The sequence below is a fragment of the Lactuca saligna genome, chromosome 5, assembly GCF_052625555.1.
Source record: "Lactuca saligna cultivar CGN05327 chromosome 5, ASM5262555v1, whole genome shotgun sequence".
Taxonomy (NCBI): domain Eukaryota; kingdom Viridiplantae; phylum Streptophyta; class Magnoliopsida; order Asterales; family Asteraceae; genus Lactuca; species Lactuca saligna.
The window spans coordinates 88,748,816-88,771,919 of record NC_136421.1 but is presented as its reverse complement, the minus strand read 5'-3'; the positions used below and the strand labels follow the sequence as shown (position 1 = coordinate 88,771,919).

Below are 23,104 nucleotides of genomic sequence, written 5' to 3'. Positions count from 1 at the left end.
ACTTGCCCACCAAGCAACCATAAGATAAGCTTTGATAACCCTTATCTCTTAGACCATATGGACGATTTCAAGGATATCTAATCCCTTGAATTCGTCCACCCTCCTCCAAGGATAACCATTGCCTTATTTTGCAACTATCACATTATTACAATTCAGCCCCTCTAGTTTAATTAATTACACTTGATCACAAAATTAATTCCTAATTAATTAGTGACCAATATTAATTAAACAAATATGATTTGTTCTTTAATATATTATGCTTATAACATATTAATAAATCATAATAACCTCTTTCTCTATTTATTTCTTCATTCAAGTTGCTTTGGTGAATGCAACCCAAAAGGACCATGCATAATCGGGTCAAGTATTTACCAAATATGGTTACGGGCTTAGACACTAATCCAACAGTCTCCCACTTGGATAAGTCTAGTAACCACAAATATAACATACAACTCGATTAGCAATTGTAGCTCTCAAAGACATTGTCATACTCTAATCTTATCAGTAACCTGTCCTTTAGATAAGGGATCATACAGTCCTCTGTTTAGATATTGTGCGGACAATTTCATGGAACTTATTTTCCAGCATTTAGTTTCTCGATATCAGATTCATTTAACATAGAACTCAATTGAACACATCAATTCAGTCCTGACCGGGCCTGGCACATAAGTCAAATCAAATCATCGAGCGGCTGTAATATCGCTTTTACCCTCTTAGGATAGAAGTAATAAATAAACTTCGACTTATATGCATTTACTATTTATTAATCAACTATACACAACAATGTGTTTTATGACATCAATTTACTGATACGGTTTCGCATTATCAATGTACAACCAGTTAGTAAACAATAAACCATATATCTTGGTTTTAAGACCATCTGATATTATCGTCTTGCAATCACTTTTTGTTATAGTCCATAAAATGATTCCAGCAAGCGCGGGTTTTTTCCAATGCTCAAAACTTGTTCATAAGCACTCATGAATGTTGCAACAAACCTTTGCTATGTCTAATACCTTTTAGACACTCTACATACCAATTCGTGACAATCTTCATTCATACTTACTTCCAACATATGAACGATTGTGGATCATTCGAATAATTCGATTATACTTAATAACTCAATTATTCAGGAAGTCAAAACATGCAAATTTGAAACAACAGTTAAACAATTAACACAAGACAGTAACCTTACTTATAAACAATACTCCTTTATTTAATCATCAAATGTCAATTACATTTATCCATTATATGTTTCTAAAACTATCTAATCTAAACTAATATCATCCTTCAGCCCAATGCTCCTAGCGTGCTACAAGTGCTTAACCCTACTCAGTCCCTTCGTAAGCGGATTGCTGGGTTATCTTCTGATGGTATCCTCTTAACCACGAGGTGTCCTTCTTCTACTCAATGTCTAATAAAATGATACTTTCTGTCGATATGTCGAGATCTACCATGATCCCTCGGTTCCTTGGTCAAGGCAACCGCTCCTTCATTATCACAGAAAATTTCCATGGGCTCTTTTATGGCAGGAACAACTCCAAGGTCACCAATGAAGTTCTTCAACCATATCGCCTCCTTTGACGCTTCGCTCGCTACGATGTACTTTGATTCACACGTTGAATCAGCTACAGTTTCCTGCTTGGAACTTTTCCAAGTCACTACTCCTCGATTTAGGGTAAAGATCCAGCCCGACTACGAACAGTAGTTGTCTTTGTCGGTCTGGAAACTTGCGTCACTATACCCTCACACCTTTAAGTCATCACTCCCTCCGAGGACTAAAAACCATTCCTTGGTCCTCCGAAGGTACTTAAGGATATTCTTAACCGCAATCCAATGAGCTTTGCTCGGGTTCCCTTGATATCTACTGACCATGCTCAAGGCAAAGGCCACATCAGGTCGAGTACAAGTCATAGCATACATGATCGAGCCAACTGCGGAAGCGTAGGGTACTCAGCTCATCTCAGCTATCTCGGTTTCGGTACTCGGACTTTAAGTCTTACTCAACTTGGCATTACTTTGTATCGGTAGTTCTCCCTTCTTTGAGTTCTCCATACTAAAACACTTTAGTACTTTATCCAAGTAAGTGTTCTGACTAAGTCCTATTAGTCTCTTACTTCGTTCTCTCACTATCCTTATTCCCAAAATATAGGAAGCCTCTCCTAGGTCCTTCATAGCGAATCACTTCCCGAGCCAGGATTTAACCTCCTGCAGAGTCGGGATGTCATTTCCTATGAGCAGTATGTCATGAACATACAAAACGAGGAAGCTAACTATACTCCCACTGGCCTTGACATATACACATGATTCATCTTCGCTTCGTACAAATCCAAACTCTTTGAATTTCTCATGAAAGCAAAGATTCCATCTGCGAGATGCTTGCTTGAGTCCATAAATGGACTTCTCAAGCTTGCACACTCTATTAGGATGCTTCGTATCGACAAAACCCTATGGATGAGCCATGTAAACATCCTCAGCCAACTTCCCATTAAGGAAAGCGGTCTTGAAATCCATCTACCAAATCTCATAATCATGAAATGCAGCAATGGCTAGCATCACCCTAATAGATTTTATCTTGGCAACTGGTGAGAAGGTTTCATCATAGTCAACTCTGGGATTTTGAGTGAAGCCCTTCGCCACCAATCGCGCTTTATACGTATTCACATTCCCATCCATGTCGGTCTTCTTCTTGAAGATCCATTTGCACCCAACCGTCCTACGTCCGGGCACATTGTCAACCAAATTCCAAACTTGGTTGTCATACATGGACTGAATCTCGTTGTCCATCGCCTCTTTCCATTTAGCAGACTTCGGGCCTGCCATGGCTTCCTTATAGTTGTTAGGTTCATCTAGATTTACTAGTGTACTATCACTAATATACGTGTCTCCTTCGGTAGTAATATGAAAACCATACAACTGGGGTTGAACTCTAACTCTTTCGGAACGTCTAAGAGGTAAGGATTGGTCAATTGGTTCAACCGGAGTTTCCTCCTCGGGTTGAGCACCAGCGTTAGAGGTTCCTTCATCGGTCAATTCTTGAATCTCTTCAAGATCGATTTTCCTCCCACTATCTCCTTGGCTTATGAGTTCTTGCTCTCAGAAAACCCCTCTTCTCGCAACGAAGACAACATTGTCACTCGGTCTTTAGAAGAGATATCCAAAGGATCTCTGCGAATAGCCGATGAAAATACATCGCTCACTATGAGGTTCGAGCTTGTTGTGAGTATCTCGTGTTACGAAAACTTCACATCCCCAAACCTTGATATGTGCCAACGAGGGAGTTTTCCCTATCCACATCTCGTGAGGTGTTTTGGCAACCTTCTTTGTAGGGACTCAGTTAAGGATATGAGCGGCAGTCTCTAAGGCATACCCCCAGAATGAGATAGGTAGTGAAGCACGACTCATCATAGAACGAACCATGTCTAACAGGGTTCGATTACGCCTTTCTGCCACACCATTCAATTGTGGTGTCCTAGGTGACGTCAATTGCGAAACTATTCCGCATTCCTTGAGATAGTCATGGAATTCAAGACTTAGGTACTCTCCTCCTCGATCGGATCGAAGCATCTTGATTTTCTTGCCCAATTGATTCTCCACTTCTTGTTTGAATTCTTTGAACTTTTCAAATGTTTCCGACTTGTGCTTGATTAAGTAAATATACCCATATCTACTATAATCATCGGTGAAAGTCACATAGAAGCGGTGTCCACCTTTGTGGTGGATCTAAAGGGTCCACATACATCGGTATGTATGAGATCCAATAAACCCTCACCCCTCTCACAAGTGCCAGTGAAGGGTGACTTGGTCATCTTTCCAAGATACAAGATTCGCACGTGTCATCTTCCCTAAGGTCGAATGACTCCAACACTCCATCCTTTTGGAGTTGGGCTATGCGCTTCGTGTTAACATGTCCAAGACGACAATGCCATAAAGATGCTTTATCCATAATATTGGAAGAATCCATACACAACACATCATTTCCTAGGTTATCTACAACCATAACAGTTTCATAAATTCCATTACAAGGCATTGCTTCAAAGTATAAAACACCATTTAGGTAAGCATAAATAGAACCATTCTCATTATTAAATGAATATCTAAATCCTTGTCTAAACAAACCATGAAAAGAAGATGTTTCTTGCCATATCTGGCGAGCAGCAACAATTATTTAATTCTAAACCTAATCCATTACTAAGCACTAAAGAATACACTCCAATCTTGGTGACAGGCGACGATCTTCTGTTTCCCATGATTAGATCTCTCCTTCCATGCTCTACATCCTTATTTCTTCTTAGTCCCTGCAAATCAGAACAAATGTGGTAACCACATCCTGTATCAAGAACCCAAGAAATAGCATGAGATGAATCATTAGATTTAATAGTGTATATACCTGCATTAGATGGCTTGATCTTTCCATCCTCGATGGCTTGCAGATATCCCGGGCAGCTTCTCTTCCAATGCCCTATTTTGTGGCAATGATGGCACTCTGCCTCCTTTGGGTTAGAGTTGGGCTTAGCAGGATCAACCTTGGTCCCACTAGAAGAGGAACCATCTTGGGACTTTCCCTTGTGGTGGCTCTTTGACGGAGCCTTCCTCTTCTTGCCCCTTCTTTGCCCAATTGCCAAAACAGTAGTAGTGGGTGGATTAGGAGTTGGTGCAACAGACTTGTCCTTTAGGTTGCTCTCAACAGTCCTTAGGAGCCCTTGGAGTTTGCTTAGGGTGACCTCTTCCTTGTTCACGTGGTAGGTCATCCTAAATTGGTTATAGCACGAGGGCAAGGAGTGAAGAACAATGTCGATAGCCAAATCTTCCCCAAAGTTGACATTCAACTTGCGAAGACGATCAACATACCTTTGCATCTTTTGCAAGTGCACGGTTAGAGACTCTCCACTTCCCATTTTAGCAGTGATCATATTCGTAATGATTTCATAGCGCTCTTGCCTCATGCTTTGGTGATATCTCTCCATCAAGTCTATATGCATCTCGTAGGGATACATGTCCTCATAGGACTTTTGGAATTCGGAGTTCATTGTGACTATCATGATGCAATGAACTTTCGTTGCATCACGCTCATGGGTCTCAAAGACAGCCATCTCTTCGGGAGTAGCAGTTTCAGGATTGATTTTCTCGAGCTTCTCATCGAGAACATACTCTTTGTCCTTGTAACGCGCGATAGTGCGAATGTATCTTATCCATTCGTTAAAGTTCGATCCATCGAAAGTCATTTTTTGACAAAGGCTCATTAGCGTGAATGAGCTAACAGCAACGTTGTTTGCGTTAGACATCTACAAATAGAAAGGACAAAGTTTGATTAGAATTGAATCCTAATTAAACCCCCAATCCAACACGCAAATAATTTGGAGGTAAGTGAATGACGATTCACTAATTCTTCACCATGAAAAACATAAGCTTAAGTTTTAAATGTATTGAGAATTCCTAGTTTTTCTTGGAGATTCATTGAAATTTTCAATGGCATGTTTAAATCTCGATATGCCCCTCTCGTTTGTGACTGGGATGCCGAGGATCACAAAGTGGGTGTGAATAACCATGCAAATCCACATGGTGCCTTCATTGTTACAATCACCTATTTAATGTGCCGGTAAACCACACACGCTCCATCGAACTATGACAAACAATGAATCACCCTTTACCACCTTTGCTTAGAACCAATTAGTGTGCCGGTAAACCACACACGCTCCACTAACTTCTTAGAAAGGGTGCAAAGTGTAATTTCTTGGGATTGCATCAATTTCACTTTTGCCTAAAGTAACTAGGATTGGGAATTTAAAAAATATTTAGTTACTTTATTTATATTCATTATACTTATTAATGAGGAGAGGATTGCCCTATCCTACCCGTTCGGCTAACGACCATCCACCAGTCAAGCAAGCGGTGGGTGTGAGTGTACACCCATTAAGCGTCATTTTATAGGTAGCAACCTTATACCCACCTTATAGATCGGCTACATGAATGAGGCCTACTAACGGTAAGACTAACATTTTACTTATACATATATATTTCTTAAGCTTGTAATAATATAATAGTATATGGTGTATTTTAAACATTTCAAAATACTAGGGTTTTAATCTTCAATTTAAAATTTTCGAAATTTAATGTCATTCAAATTAAAATTTTAAATATTAAAACTCTTGATTTAATAATTATCTCCAATTAAACTATTAATTCAAATTATTAAATCATAGGGGATTATTAAATCTTAAAGGATAATTACCAATTAATAAATCAAATTATCCTAAACCCTTTTATCCCTCTAAATTTCGAAAATAATGGGAGGGGATAATTCAAAATATTTAATTACCATATTTAACAATTAAGAGATAATTACAAGATATGAGATTATCCAAATCCCTCAAATTTAGGATCTTATCTTGGGGAAGGAGGCAAATCTCGAAATCTAAGGGTTTGCAAACCCTAGATTTCGAAATCTTGAATTAAAAGGAAAGGATTCAAAAAAAAAAAGCTTCAAGATTTTTGCAAATTAGGGTTAGGAAACCCTAATCTCGAAATCTATAGCCTCCTAGGGTTTATAGAAATAAACCCTAATTTGTCAAGTTCATACAATTAAATAATACTAATTGAAAACAAGTTAACCAAAGGCTTTGATACCACTGATGGGTTTTATACAAACAATACTATGTGTGCATGCAACCCTAGATTTGGATCTATGTTTTCACTATTAGATATACAACTTTATGAACACATGAATAAAACCCTAAAGTATGTTGCTATTTTCGAAATTCACATATAAGGTTAGATCACATACCTCTTGTTGTTATATTGTAATAACAACTTAAATCTTCAAACCCTAAGTCTTGAAAGCAAACACCACAAGTGTAGTGCCTCTAATGGCTCACAAACACCACAAGCAATTGGAGAGGCTATAAAGAGAGAATGGGAGAGGTAGAAATCGGCCTAGGGATCTCTTAGAAGCAATTGGGACGATTTCTTAAGGCCTAAGGGTCTTTATATAGGGTTAGGATTAGGGTTTCAGTCCTTATCCTTATCCAGTTACTTGCCCACCAAGCAACCATAAGATAAGCTTTGATAACCCTTATCTCTTGGATCATATGGACGATTTCAAGGATATCCAATCCCTTGAATTCATCCACCCTCCTCCAAGGATAATCATTGCCTTATTTTGCAACTATCACATAATTACAATTCCGCCCCTCTAGTTTAATTAATTACACTTGATCACAAAATTAATTCCTAATTAATTAGTGACCAATATTAATTTCGCAAATATGATTTCTCCTTTAATATATTATTCTTATAACATATTAATAAATCATAATAACCTCTTTCTCTATTTATTTCTCCATTCAAGTTGCATTGGTGAAGGCAGCCCAAAAAGATCATGCATAACCGGGTCAAGTATTTACCAAATATGGTTACGGCGGTAACTCTGTTGCTAATTAAGATTTTACTTTGATTGTTTTGTATTTTTTTTTTAGTTGAATGGGTTAAGTGTGTTGAAAAAAGATAGGGTTTCTGTGTGTTGTAGGTTGGGAAATGATGAAAAAAAATAAAAGAGAAAAATTAATGTGACAGTAGGTTGAAAAAAGATAGGGTTTCCGTATGTAGTAGGTTGGGAAATGATGAAAAAAATAAAAAAGAAAAATTAATGTGACAGTAGGTTCAGTGGGTTGGGAGGGAATGACTCTCTCATCCCTTAGGATGGAGGGTACCGTGGCGGCTTGAAAGGGGAGTACCGACAGGACCGCCGGTTAACCATTCCATCTTGAAAGGGTTCGGTGGGTTCATTAGTTTAAAGTATAGAATCGGGTTCGGAGAGGCCCACTTACTTTAATGCGTGCATCATCGTTTGTTTTCAACCTAGATTTTATTATTATTACTATTTTATTTTTTTCATTCAAATTTCGTAAAAACTTTATACGTTTGCATTCAAATTTATTGACACTATTAAAGTTTATACAATATAAGTTTGTATAAACTTTAATATTATTTTAGATTTTTTTTAATTAGCAAATTCTTATTTTAAATGAAAAAGATGTTTGTTATATTTTATTTTATATTTTTTTAATTTAATTAAATAAAAATAAATGATGTAGAAAATAGATTAAATAAGTTGAAAAAAATAAAATTTCCATGTTACATGTAGGTTAAGAAAGATAATAATAATAATAATAATAAAAAAAAAAAAAAAAAGGTGATGTGGCGGGTTAAATGGGTTGAGAGGGATGACTCCCTCCAGCCTTAGCTGTGGGGTGTTGTAACAAGCTTATCGACAGTAATCAAAAATCAAACGTGGCACGTTTTACAAGCAGTGAACATCCCCACCGATTTTTTTTACCAGCGGTAGATTACCGCCGGTGTAAGTCTATTGGAGGGCTTTATGAATCCAGTATTGCATATTTTGTGAATCCAGATTCTAAAATCCAAAGGATATGGGGTCGGACCTTCTAGACAAAGTAGCCACCACCTTGTCACTTTATTCCATTATTTAATTTTATAATTCTATATTCATCTAGAAATTAATTCTATATATATAACTCTTTTATAACTTTATTATTATTATTATTATTATTATTATTATTATTATTATTATTATTATTATAATAATAATAATAATAATAATAATAATAATAATAAAGTTCATAGGTAAAGCCATTATCACACCCTAGCAGCAGGTAAATTTTGTAAGAAACGTAAAAGTTGATGTGGCGCCTAAGATAGCAACCTTTTACCATTGGTAAAAAATGCACAACTTATATCACCTATATGAAGCAGTGTAATTATTTCTGGTGAAACAATCAAAAATGTCGTGCTTCTGCTTTTTGCATTTCAGTCGTTGGAATAAATAGTTTAAAAATGTTTAGCTTAATAGCATTACCAACATAACTGATCCTGATCCTACATTTTTTTAGTTCAACTTCAACTTCAACCAACTGTTTCGGTTTCCTTAACTTTTATTGCATCTTCAGCCAAAGATTCCTTTTGGGTCTCAAACCGAATCAATAACCTTTCCAACAATTCCTGACAGTCTACAGCTGTCACCATTACTGATAAACTCGACCGTCCTTTCCAACAACCAATCGCAATTGTCGACTTATCCACTTTAGGCCGATCCGATACGCCTTCGCCTTCATTTTCGTTACCTGCCATGCAAAAAAAAAAGCTAAAAGCAAGAAATAGCAACGTACTTTCATTTATTTCTTATTAATTATACAAGTTTGTGCTTTTAAACTTCCTTTTCATAGTAGGGTATTGTACTTTGAACAATCTATACCAAACTCAATATAGCTGTGAAGAATTGCTTTGTATTTGGATAATTAGGTAGATTTTTCTCACTGCAATGTTTATCATAGCATCATTCCTTCATGATTTTTTTAAAGCATTTTTTTTCCTATTCGAAAAAATCGGATCAATTATTATAGCAAAATCTGCTTTCAGTTTTTTCTTATTATGATATTGTACTTTGAAAGATCTACATTCTACCCAATACAGCAATGAGAATGGCTTTGTAATTGGATGGCACTGCTATAATTGGGTGGACTTTTCAAACTACAATGTTTGTTATAGTATCATTACTTCATGTATTTCTATTACGACGCTGTATTCCCATTTTTTTTCTTATCAAGACACTGTACTTTGAAAAAACTGTAATTAACTATAACACTGTACTTTTACTTTTTTTCCTTATTAATACTTTGAATATACTACCCAACTGAAAATTGCTTTGTGTTCGGATGACAATGGTTTAATTGGGTAGATTTTTTACAGTACAATGTCATAATCAGATTTAACCAAAAATAAACAGCAAGGCATGCAACATGAGAGCAATTTTGGAAAAAGTTATATACTTTTCATCCCCATTATACATTTAAGTAAAAAAAAAAAAAAAAAAAAAAAAAAAAAAAAAAAAAAAAAAAAACATTTGCAGAACAAACCTTTGTTGAGGACCACCACACAACAGCCCAAAGCAAGGGCTGCAACTTTTTCACGAAATCGATCATCGACAATATCAGGGAATTTGATGGATTTGTATTGCAGTAAATGCTTGAAATCTACAGCAGGTGAAGAAGTAATCTGTTTGGTCATGTGTGGAAGAAGCAATGGCAACCCTTCTGAAGATATTCTGAATACACAAGGTGAGGAAGTGCCTTCTCTTGATGTTTGCCTTTCCTGAATAATAAGCCCAAAAATTAAATTTTTGTCATGTGTTTGTTTACACATCTTTGGTTTGCTCTGTGTGTGTATATATATATGCATATGCGTACATATACATATATAAAAGGGCATTTTGGTCTTTTAAAAGAAAAATGAAGAATCAAATTAAATTCCTTCCATCCTCTCCTAGGAAAATAAGGATCTCCCATCAAAAAAGGAATTTGAAGGATTCAGGTGGTATTGAAGTCTGTCCCATCCATTCAGCAATCAAACATACCATATACCATAATAGTGTGGAATGGAATCTCGAATTTCAGTTACATTGGAATCTGCAAACAGATTGTAGTGAGACCGGAAGCAAGGCTGATGTCAATGTTACAATAATTGCAATTTTTTGTCCAACCCAGAAAGGCCAGCCTTGTCAAAAACAGCCCTAAAAAGTTTTGTCTAGTCCAATCCAATCCCGTGTAACAAAAGCAGTCTATGTTGAGCTTAAAAAAGGCCAAAAACAACTTACAAACATCTTCAAACCAATTGAAGTTATCTTGAGTTGCTCGCCAGCTAAGAAATTGAGTTCAACAACATTCTTCACAGATTCGGATACATAGTAAATTCTCTTCACATGATTTGTATCACTATTTCGTGTGATAAGCCGATGAGTGAAGGAAAAGGATTCAGGAATTCCGTAAAATTCCTTGATATTAGCGAGAATAGCATCATCTTTAAAGAAAACAACAGGGTCAACCCCAAACCACTTGCCTTGAATTTGCAATTTTCTCTTGTCATTAGCCTTTTCTGCACGAGATTTTGGGTTATTTAGGGTTTCGGTTTTCTCAGGCTCGGTTCCTTTGAGTTTTTTGCTTGGGTTAGTCGCTTCATCACTATCGGATTCTTCATTTTTCACATCTACATTCATTGCCTTGTCATCTTCTGGTTGTTTCGTTTTTTCATCACTATCGGATTGAGGCTGCCGGGAATGTTTGCTTGATTTTGTTTGTATGACTGCACATGATGGAATGGAATCAGAAAATAATGGAATGAATGAATGGTATGGAGCAAGTCTTCTATAATGATTCTATGTACGAATAGAAATTTAAATGAAATTATATTTGATAAAACTAGGTGAAGTCGCTAAATAAATTACATATAATATATTTAAATTTCATTTGACATATATTTATTATTACATATGTATTTTGGATAGTCAAAAGGTTTATTTATCACTTTTTTTAAAAAAAATGAAGACCATGACATTTAGAAATAGAATTATGAATAAAAAAACATTGGTTGTATTTTTAATAAGATAAGAGAAAATATAAACTAAAGTTTTGAAGTTCTTTACTAAAGATGATTGATGTAAAGAATAATAATAATAATTTACAGAAAAATAAAACCCCTCCCACATGGGATTAAAAACTGAAGGAACCACTAGAAAACAAACATGAGGTTTTGATTCCATTCCAACTTGGATTATTAAATGTTGGAAAGTGAAGGGATTATAGAAATGACCTGGCAAAGGAGATATTTTGTGCAAAACAGCAATAAAAAAGGCTCCAGTGTTCTGGTCATGAGGGACAATGCGCATGCAACACTCTAAAGGAAGAGATGAAACTTCGGTCACCAAAACATCATCATTATTATTATCCCCGTTTTCATCAGATGATGTGTCAACATGGGGTTGGCCAGAAGGAAACATGCTAGGAACAATCCCAGATCTTCCATATTTGCATGCATCTTTATGAGAACCTAACCACGTGCCTTTGTCTCGAACCTGCATTTCCATTCCCAATAAAAAAAAATTTAAAAAACGCCGATTCAAATCAGTAATAGCAACCTACATATACTTAAATAAAAGAAACAGCAACATACTTATATTATTTTACCAATAATAGCAACATACTTATATTATTTTACCAATAATTGCAACATATATATATATATATAACCTAAAACTGATAAAATGTTTACAAGTATTGTTTTTCATATTGGTAGTTTGGTAAAGAAATGCAGGCATGTTGCTTTTATGAGAAAGCATTTTTTCAGTTGGGTGTTCGTATGGGTAAGTAAATTGCTAGTAAAGGATTAAAGTAGGCTGCAATTGCCGTTTGTTTATGTACATAAAAGTTGTAATGATGGAAACTCAATGATTGCACAAGTTGGATCAACTGTAACCCCCAAACACACTTGGTCATATCTTATTTTATAAATAAATTTTGGTGTAAAAAAAAAAAAAAAAAAAAAAAAAAAAAAAGTGGAGACAAACCTTCCAAGTCTTAAGACCTGGTCTGCGAACAAGCTGAGGGAGTTCCGAAGATACATCAACAAGCTCAACAGAGCCTCCGCACTTTCGTAATATCTGAAATACACAAACCAATATGGATTTAGTGTCCATGTCCATGATAATAACATCACACACACACACTCATGGAAGATAAGAGAAGAGGGTGGAGACTTGAGAACATGAATGAAGGCACATAGTAGATGTCAATAAATGAGACTATGAGAAGAACCCTAACACAAGAGTTAATTTTTTCCCTTTTCTCATATTATAAGCTTAATTTCGCCTAATAACCTAAATGGGTCTTCTAAGAAACACACTTGTTAAATATACCTCAGACACTACGGCCTCGTTTTCAACTGGATTCATAGAGCATGTTGAGTAAACCATTCTTCCACCAGTTTTAAGCAATGCCAAACCTGAAAAGATCAGGAGGAGAAAGGTTTTGTTACTATTCTTTTCTTGGAAAGAAAAAGAATTCAGATCCACTCACTTACAACCCCATTATAACATATAAAGGTCTGTGTCTGCTTATTTTAGTATATAACAACTATTAATAACTTATAACAAACCTCGCATGGCTATCTGAAGTTGTAGACAATGGACACCATTGGCCATCCCCACACTCCTGCATTTCACAAAGAAATACAAGGCAATCAGATATCCTTTCATTAAATTTGTCACAACTCACAATCACATCAGACTGTTTCAGTCCAATGCAATAAATACAGTCTTAATCTCAGACACAATTGACTTAATCTCAACAGCTCTGTTTAATCTGTTGGACATAATAATGACCTATTTTCCCTTCAAACTTAATGAATATTGTTAAAAAGATTCATTAGAAAGTAAGGGTAAAATGGGCATTTAGTCTTGTTGGTAACATTTTATCCAGACCGACATAATTACCCATTCAGCCACTCTACAGGAAGGACTTAATGCCCCAAGTAACATAGGGGTAGAAAAGGAATTTACCATTTTTTCCAAATATCAGGGGCCTTACGGAGAGTACCATCTCCACTGCATGGAACATCACACAGCACACGATCAAATAAAAGTTCAGTCATACTCATACCCCCCAAATCAGAACCATTTGTGGTATTATTCTTTTTCCAGCGACAACTCGGGAAATGTTGTGCTTCGTGATTCGTCACAGCCAAGTTAGAAGTGCACATTCTCTTTGTTTGGTGAATAAGAAGATTGCATCGTTGTACATCCACATCATTTGCTATAACCTAATGAACCCATCAAAAATCATTCACTTTCATAATCATACCCTTTTCCATATACAAACATTTTAAAAAAAAAGATAGTTTGGTATTGAAATTGAAGAGACAGAAATATAACCATTCCATTTGGTAATGCTCCCACTTCTGATTCCTGGTGTATCATTTCAAGTAATTGAAAAGTTTTTGAGCCCGGAGCTGCACACACTGCACAAAATCAATCAATTATTTAATCTCCTAATAAAAAACAAATGGAACTACAACGCTATCATTATTATGATACATACAGATACAATGATGGAACAAAATGAAAAGTAAATCAAAGTATGTTGCTGTTTCTTCCATTCAGTACTATTTCAAAAGCATATGATATAAGAAGTTTATTTATACATGCATATGTGATGATACTTTTTTGGAGAAAAACTAAACTCTTGCACTGGTTTTAAGGACAATAACTTACTGTCAAGAACAAAATGGTCTCGGTGTACATCCAGGAACAATGGAGGTACCTGTGTGAGTGCAAATCAATATTAGATTACAAAAACTGCACAGCATCATATTGCACTAACAAAAGTTGGATTATAGAATCAAAGTTTGTGCACCATGCTAACAGCCTCCTGTCTTGTAATGTTTCCGATTTCATTTTCTTGCTTTAAGAACTCATGAAACCTGAAAGGTTGATTCAAAAACATGGAATGGTAAGAAAATACGAGCAAGAAGCACGTTTAAAGATTCTTTCAAAATATGAAAACCTATTGATATGATAATCTAAAGGACATTAGAAGGGCCTGAGATCGACTCCAATGTCAAGACACTAAAATGGTGATTTTTAGTGGCCATGGGCCCATGTATATAGGCCTACATATTTGTTTGTGAAGCTATCCCACACACTAAATTGGTGATTTTTAGAGGTTAGTAGGAATGAAATAGCCACTTTTTTGGTCTCTAAAATGGTGTTTTAGTGTTCCATGGGAGTTGGTCTAAGGCATAACAATTAGCAAAACGGAGGGCATCAATAATGGTCCATTCCAATATTCCAACAAACAAGCAAAACAAACAGCTTTTGTTCATTCGATTCCCTCATACCAAACACTACATAAGGATCTGCAACTCTTGATAGGTGACTCAAACTAATGTAAAGCAATGCTGCAGTAACTGTTAATTTAATCGTTTCTTTCTCAAGATTGACAAGTTGAGAGCAATAAGTACATTTATTACTCAATCACCTCTCAAGATTCTTGTTCTTTCTCAGCTGCATCCTTGAAAAACTTGACATCCAAGCAAAATTATTGGGATACCAAGGCAATGGTTTTATGCCCTCTGATTCATTCCCATCTGTACCCTGACAGATTTTTAAAAAGTGATGCAAACGATTCAAAAAACAACTATTTCCTCAAGAGTAAAAAATCAACATTACATGCTTTTGAAAAGGTAATAATATAGCAAATTGAAATGCACCTCTGCCAGAAGAGCTTTCATAAACTCATCTTCCAGCTGTGACCTGAGATCTGTACAGAACTGGCTACTGCAAAATTTTGTAAGAGATGTTATAAGTAGAAATCATCAAGATAAACAGTAGTCTCATAAAAAACACAAAGAGCCTTAGGGGTTATGGTGTATGGTGTATAGTTTATGGCTTAAGGAGGGAAGTGGAATTCTTTAGTTGGCTTTCCACACCAAGATCAACAACTTGAGAAAAAGAATGCCAATTGTAAGATTACCCTCTCTTCAATTAACCTTGTTTTAGTTTTTATTTTGCACAAGTACTTTTCACATATGCCATGGACCACTACTTGTCTAAACATATATTGACATGGTGATAGATTATTTACTATTTATCATCTATTTCTACCTTCCCAAGTTCCCATGAAAATTTCATACTCCTAAATTCCATCTATGTCCCAGACAACTCAACCTCTTGGGGAGAGGACATCTGACCATACCACTAGGCCTTTGGTAAATAAATATATCTAACAGTGAGTTTGTAATACAATAACCAATTACCAATACCATGAAATAGCAAGTAGTTGCACCCCCACTATACCTGCATCCCTCTAGTAGCAGCTATTGCAGTTTCAATTAGAATGCCCATAGCAGCAATAGGATGCAGTTTCAATTAAAATGATGTCTAATTTTTGGCCTCTAATGGAGAAAACTTGTCATTGAAGCGACAACAGTTCTTTTCCGCATACGACAGGCATTATTCAATTTCACGAACCAAAGACTACTTCAGTAAAACAAAGACTACGAATGAATACGAATCCAAAGCACAAATTTACCTAGAATTGATCCTAAAAGCAGCAGGAAGTGGCTTCCTTAGACACTCGATGAAAGAGCCCCACTCCTCCGGACGCACCACCCCTTGCTCCTACAAAATTCATTTTTAGATGATGCAACATGCACTGAAGAATCCACTACCTTGTATTATAACTAACGAATAAGTACCTTGTAGTACTCATCAAAAGCAGCGTTCTCAATAGCAAATGGCTGCCAGTGAGTGGGTTTGTTAGTGTTGTTTCCATTGGAATCGTTTTCGTTGTTGCTTCCATCAGCTTCTTGAGAATCAGATTTCTTGGTTTTCCAGACATTTTCTCTGCCATCACGAAAATGCTTTCTTTGAGTTCTTCTAGACCTCCCTCTGCCTCCCATTTCTTCCGACTAATTTCAAAAACACAGAAGAGGGATGTTTCTCTTCAGCAAGAGGCAAGGGCATACGCGAAGCAACGTATTTGTGACTTTGTGATTTTATTATGTAGGCATGATTTTAGGGCTGGAAATGGGCCTTCGTGGGCCGGGCAATAAACTTTAAATTACACGATGTGGTTTAACGTAATCTGTTAGTTCCCTATTTTTTTTTTTAATCGTATAATGTGGTTTGGTTTTGTTTTTGCGTTTGTTCACTATTAAATGATAAAATTTTGTTCTTTTATAATATATATATATATATATACTATCATGTTAAATGATAAAATTTTGTTCTTTTATAATATATATATATATATATATATATATATATATATATATATAAAAAAAATAGTTTCCTGCGCAAAACGGCGGGCGGCAATTAATTCTTTTTAGTGAATAGTTTCATTGTGATTTTTATTTTTATTTTGAAAACATGTAATTGTATCGGCAATTTGTATGAAAGATCATAAATTAGTTTTCGTGTTAGACGGTAGATAGTTTTCTTTTAAGTAATTGTATCTTTCGAAAAAATAACATATTCAAAAAAATGCATTGAATCGAAAAATATCATGAATAGTTATAGAAAAACTATGTCTAATTGGAAACTATTTTGTATTCAATTTTGAATAAGATACTATCAAATAGACAAAGAGGGAATATACCTTGGCAAATAATATTTATTATCCAGCACAATGATAAATCGCTATCTATGGATTAAAGTATAGATGATATTCTTTTTAATATTTGCATGTGAATCTTGTATCTATGGATCCAACTTAGAATGAAACATGTTAATTATTATTTTTTGAATATATATATATATATATATATATATATATATATATATATATATATTGCATTAGCAGTTTTTGAAATGTTGGAACCGAATCCTGTTACACCAATTACGATTTTGGAACCAATTTTGATTTTCGGTTTATAAGGGTAAGAAAGTGTCATGGCATAAAGTCATGTGATTATGTTGTGGAGATTTGGTTCGAGTATTTGAAAATGTGGCCGTATTTCAGTTTAATTTAATTGTCAGACGATTCATCTTTAAAAGATAGTTTCAATTCAATTATGCAACGGAACATGAATCGCCACTACATTTGAGAACTCAAAATGTTGTTTTGAAGCATAGATTATTAAAGATGTTGTGTCATTTCCATCTATTTATGTAGATATTCTTGTGATATAATATCTTTTGAATATTACATGTGTTTCGTTGATAGGAATGTCAACGGGGCCAAACGGGACGGGGATTGCATCCCCCGCCCCCGCCCCCAAAATTTTCTCGTTCCCCCGCCCCCGAATTCCCCTTTTGACCCCCACCCCCGCCCCCGTTCCCCCGCCCCCGATTGATTTTGGGCTAACTTATTTGGGCTAAATTAAGTTCTTGTTTGGGCTAAAAGAAACTATTTTTTGGATAACAAATACATATTTATAACATAATTTTACATGGTACAAACAACTTAAAAACATATTTTTTGTTGAATTTTTGTACGTAAAAATCATTTTTATTTATACTTATATAATTAATATATGTCAATTTATATAATTTATTAACGGGGCCCCCACGAGGGTTTCGGGACGGGACTACCATCCCCCGCCCCCGCCCCCAAAATTCAAACGGGGGTTAACCTTGCCCCCGCCCCTGTCCCTGATTTTTTTCAACAAATCCCCCCAAACGGGACGGGGCCCCCACAGGATCGGGGTTCCACGGGACTTTTTGACATCCCTATTCGTTGAGATATTATAAATAAAATTAATCAGCAAAAAATTCTTAAATAGTGATAAATGTTTGAATTTTATCATCTTAGTATAAGATAACCAACAAAATATTACTATTACTACATTTATTAGTCTTTTTTTTATTTTAATGGTAATTAAAAGCATCAAAACGAAAATTTACTACAAATTATTATTATTATTATTATTATTATTATTATTATTATTATTATTATTTTGTTTTATTTTCACCAAAGATCCTTATGAGATTAAAATGAAATATGGTTCTTGTTCACTTTATCTTTTTTATGTTTGCATTATATATTCTAATAAAAACAACAATTTTCATTGTTTATTATGCATTATTTTTAATTTGAAAGCTCTTACATTCCACTTTGAATATATTTTCATATCTCTAAACCAAAATAGATGATCCTTAGAGAATATTAACATCCACATTTAGAAAAAATTATTACCTTTTATTATTCTTAAGACGATATCCACATTTTTTTTCATCTTCTACAAACCAACTACAAACAAAAATCTAAATTATACGTCAAATTAATGGAACTTTTGACAATTAACATATATTTTCTGATTGTACAGGTCCAGGTAATATGCAAAACAATGAATTTATTGAATTACACAATAAAACAACCAAAAATAACCCCCTTTTAACCAAGTCCCTCCAACAACCAAGTCAAATTTAAAAATACTATGTGGCATTCCATTCTCAACCTAACAAACATGTAAAAGAAAATAGATTACTTACAAAAATAAGTTAATATTATAAAACAAAATAATGTGTATATATATTAACTTCAAGACTTAAGAGTATCGATTAATACATTTGTTAAGATGTAAAGCAAATCAAGTTGACATCTACCACAAATTATAACCATTTGCATCCTATAAATTAATAATGATTGCAAATGGACATATATTGGTTAAAAAAACAGAATAACAAACCTCCAGGAAGACTAAATGAATCAAACAATGAATGAATACCAATAATAAAGATTGAGGCGAATCAATGTCAAACTTGCCTCTCATCTATAATATTTTATTGTTTATAGAGTAGTACCTCTTGTTCACCAAAAGTAAGACTTTTGGTAGAATCTATACCAAAAAGTGATATATTATATTAGTGAATTAGGATAATACAATTCAAATGAGCACTATGTTGTGAGACATTCCTAATAAATGTATAGACTTGATTAGAACTTCAACTCATGTAGAATCAATCTTTTGAGATATATGTGACAACCCGAAACTTTTATCCTGTGCAATTGATCTGTATATCAATATTAAACTCGAATCTATCATCTTTTAATGAAATTGTGGGTCCATATGAGTGCTCTAGGCTTAGTATAACCTAGAAATGAGTCTTAAGAAGGATTAGAAAGTGTGTAGCATCGCAAAATCGGGCCAAACACACCAATGAAGGTGTGTGCGGCCGCACCCCCCCCCCCAGCCTCACACCCGACCCTATATATTGGAGGAGACCCCCCCTTCATTCACTTTTTCTTCTTTTGGCTACACTCTACTTTCTCTCTCTAAAAATCTTATCCAAGAACACTCTAAGGGCCTCAAAAACGTGAAGAACTCCACCATCTAGCTTGTTATACAGGTAAAACACCTAAATCTAAGCCTGAAACTCTTCATGTTCTTCGTGTTCTTCATCCTTTGAAGGAGTGCAGCCGCACACCTTCATAAGGTGGCCACACACACACCAAAACTCTCTAAAGTGAAGAGTTTGGCCTCCATTTACTAGTTGGACTTGGTTTTAGCACCTGAACACCTCAAAAATCGACATTTCGAGCACAAATGAGGAGTGTGCGGCCGCACACTCCTGTGTGCAGCCGCACACACAGTCTGGCCGCACACTCACCTTTATGGCCATACACCCACTCTAATGCTCATATTTGGCCTTAAACTTGCAAGATCACTAAGTATGGGACATAAAACAGTTAGTTCTAGTGATTCCAAGTCCTTAGGGTGGTTTTCCATCATGGTTATCATGGAATACTCAATCTAATACATATATGTGTGATATACGTTAATAGGGTCCACACGCGTACAAAACATCGGTTGACACTCGACACTCATAACCAATCGGACATTCGGATCCTACAATAAATTGTGAGTTCATACCCCTACACTTTTCTGAGTTTTCATGTTTTCAAGGGGGGGGGGATACAAGCTAATCATAAAGTTTTTCATAACTTAAAAATTGATGTAATTACAACTGTTTTATATCAAACATTTAGATACAATTATCCCTTTTGTAATATGTGGAGCATAAAGGATGTTTCCTAATCGTAATTGCATAGTTTTCAAAACCATACACGAACGTAACAACCAATCAAACTATAATAGGTATAGTTTGGGATTCATTACCAGTCTTACAGATTCAAAAGTCAAACATATAAACTATGTCAGATTTAGTTCATCCATTACTACGAATACAAAATTAGAGTATCATGCTAAATAATTATTTTTATGTATAATTATTTATACTCTACCCCGTTACAAACGAATTCGAACTTGAGAACAACCGAACAACACGTAAACTAGTTAATACAGGATTGTGAGACTATCTTCGTTTTTGCCCCTCGGGGTACCAATAAATCCTCACTGATAGTATAACCAGAGTCTCCTGGAGGGAGAGCATGGAATTTGGGAATAGATCTATTCGGGACCGACAATCCCTCACCTGAACCGTTAGCTACAGTTAGGCGGGCACGCCTGGGGTGACAAATTTTGTAATCGTACGACGCCTGAAGAACGTCAAGGAGGTCACAAGTCATATTAGCATGGTTATACGATTCATAATAAGTATAAACTAACTTTTGTTTACATGATTCCTTTCTTCTATAGTTTTATATTAAGTAATAAAACTACTATACATACTGGTGGTAACTAGGGTTTCCAAACGATCATACATTACATACTGGTGGTAGTCAGGGTTTTCGAACAACACTTACTTTTCATACTGGTGGTAGCCAGGGTTTTCAAACAGAACGTACTTTTCATACAGGAATCAACAAAACATGTTAGAAAATATTGGATTTTCTTGGAAACATGCATACATATTTCATAACTTGGTAACGACGGTTTTCGATACAAACGATATTTACTTATAATTGAAATAAAACATTTATACAAACTCAGTGACTAGTTTTCAGTACACAAAAACATGCTTATGAACTCACCAGCTTTATGCTGATATGTTTTCAAAACCGCTTGTATTCTCAGTGCAACGATAGATAACTAGCTAGCCAGCTTTTGGAGAAGACGGAGCATTTTTGGAGTCTCGTCTTTATCTTTTGCTATATACTGCTATGTACAAACTATTTTTTCAAAACATATATAAATAAATACTCATATTGTAATGTAATGGTTGTGTTTACTTTGATTGCTATGATACGATTGTTGTGATACTACGTATGACATCACCCGCCCCCGGACGTTTTCGTCGTTGTTTTTCTGACGGTTCGGGGGTGTGACAATATATGTCAACAATTGCCAATTTCAAGCCATTAATGGCAGTTTACATTAGCAAAAGGCAGAATGGGGGGGGGGGCAGTGAGGAAATCATAAAACAACCAATCAAAAAGGTGGAATGATTAAGTATTAGAAAGTAGGTCACATCATAACAACTCATATTGAAAAATGAAGCTATTGACATTGGATCCCATGTGTTCAAGAAACCACTTTATCCATCACACTCTTGTACCTTCCATTGGTGATTTACCTAAAAAAGGTGATGTTTTAATAAATCCTTTAGCGTTTCAAGAGACTGGTATGATTCTTGAACCAAAAAGTACATTCAAATCTAGGATTCATGTCAATTCTATTGAGATACAAACAATCTAATATGAAAAAGGTACTCCCACTATCAGAATACTATGTAATCAGGACTCGATTTCATAAGCATGGAGACCCACAACAAAATTAAACCACATATCCAACAATAACCAAAACATTACAATTTATTAGGTTTCATCTTCATATGAATTGTCAGATGAGAAAACCCAGTAAAAATCATTTCATGTATACACCAGTAAATGTAGAACGCCATGGAACACAAAATGATGCAAAAAATGATATAAATTAGAAACACAAAATGATACAGGAAATTTATGAAAAGGAAGAAATAAACTAACAAAAATCAAATGAAACTGCAAAACAAGAGGTTGAAATTGTGTAGAAGTCGAACCCATGCAATGTATCGTACATGAATAAAGAAAACGACCTTCTTCCTCGTTTTTCTTTCTCTCCTTCGTATATATCTCAGATTTGCACAAAGAGAACAATAACTAAAATAATTTATCCCATTCATATGTTAGAAATTTGGATTGTACGTAATAAAGGTAGTGTACATAATCAAATTATACGAATAACTTGAACAACTGAAATTGAGTATGAGGTAGAGAGAGAAATAACCTAAATGAATTTAGGGGATCAAATCCATCAGTTTAGGGTATGTTTGTTGTTATGCAAAAGAATTTAAAATTAAAACCAGAAGCTTGAATCCACATAGATTTAGGGCTCATCTATAAGAACATACCGTAGATCTAAACCGGTGGTCAACGAAGAAGAAGAAGAACAGAGTACTAATGCATTTGATGGTGGTTTTGTAAGTAGAGGTTGCAACGGTGGAAACAATATAAAGCGGTGAGTTATGGTGAAGGTGATGCTGAGTGTGAGTGGTGTTAGACATGAGATTATGGTGACTACATAGATAGTGATGGCAGCAGTGGTGAGTGGTGTTGGTCACTGTCTGCTAAGAGAGATGGGAAATATGAAAAGGTGGTGTGGTGTCAGTGAGAGGATGAAGCAAAGACAGTGGTGTACGGTGATGATGACAGACACTTGAAGGATGGACACTAAGGTTTTCTGAATTTTACCACCGCAAGATAAGAGATATAGGCGATGGGGAGCCGATTGTCACGGGATAACTCTTTTAGACTAGTTAATACCGTGTCCCACTTAGTGCTTCTCCGACTAAGTCAGGCTAACTTCGATGATTTTG

General features: G+C 35.3%; 1 protein-coding gene across 1 annotated transcript; it reads right to left on the bottom strand.

Annotated features, from left to right (window-relative positions):
* Positions 1-8,794: 8,794 nt before the first annotated feature.
* On the bottom strand, positions 8,795-16,375 carry LOC145048917 (uncharacterized). Its single transcript, XM_078997568.1, has 15 exons — positions 16,102-16,375; positions 15,936-16,024; positions 15,115-15,181; positions 14,883-14,998; positions 14,259-14,325; positions 14,117-14,165; positions 13,778-13,863; positions 13,406-13,665; positions 13,003-13,058; positions 12,764-12,849; positions 12,416-12,508; positions 11,662-11,923; positions 10,670-11,154; positions 9,933-10,167; positions 8,795-9,140 (listed from the first exon to the last, which is right to left on the bottom strand). Exons 1-15 carry the CDS (start codon positions 16,303-16,305, stop codon positions 8,923-8,925), a joined length of 2,373 nt encoding a protein of 790 aa, XP_078853694.1. The 5' UTR covers positions 16,306-16,375; the 3' UTR covers positions 8,795-8,922.
* Between the last annotated feature and the right edge of the window lie 6,729 nt (positions 16,376-23,104).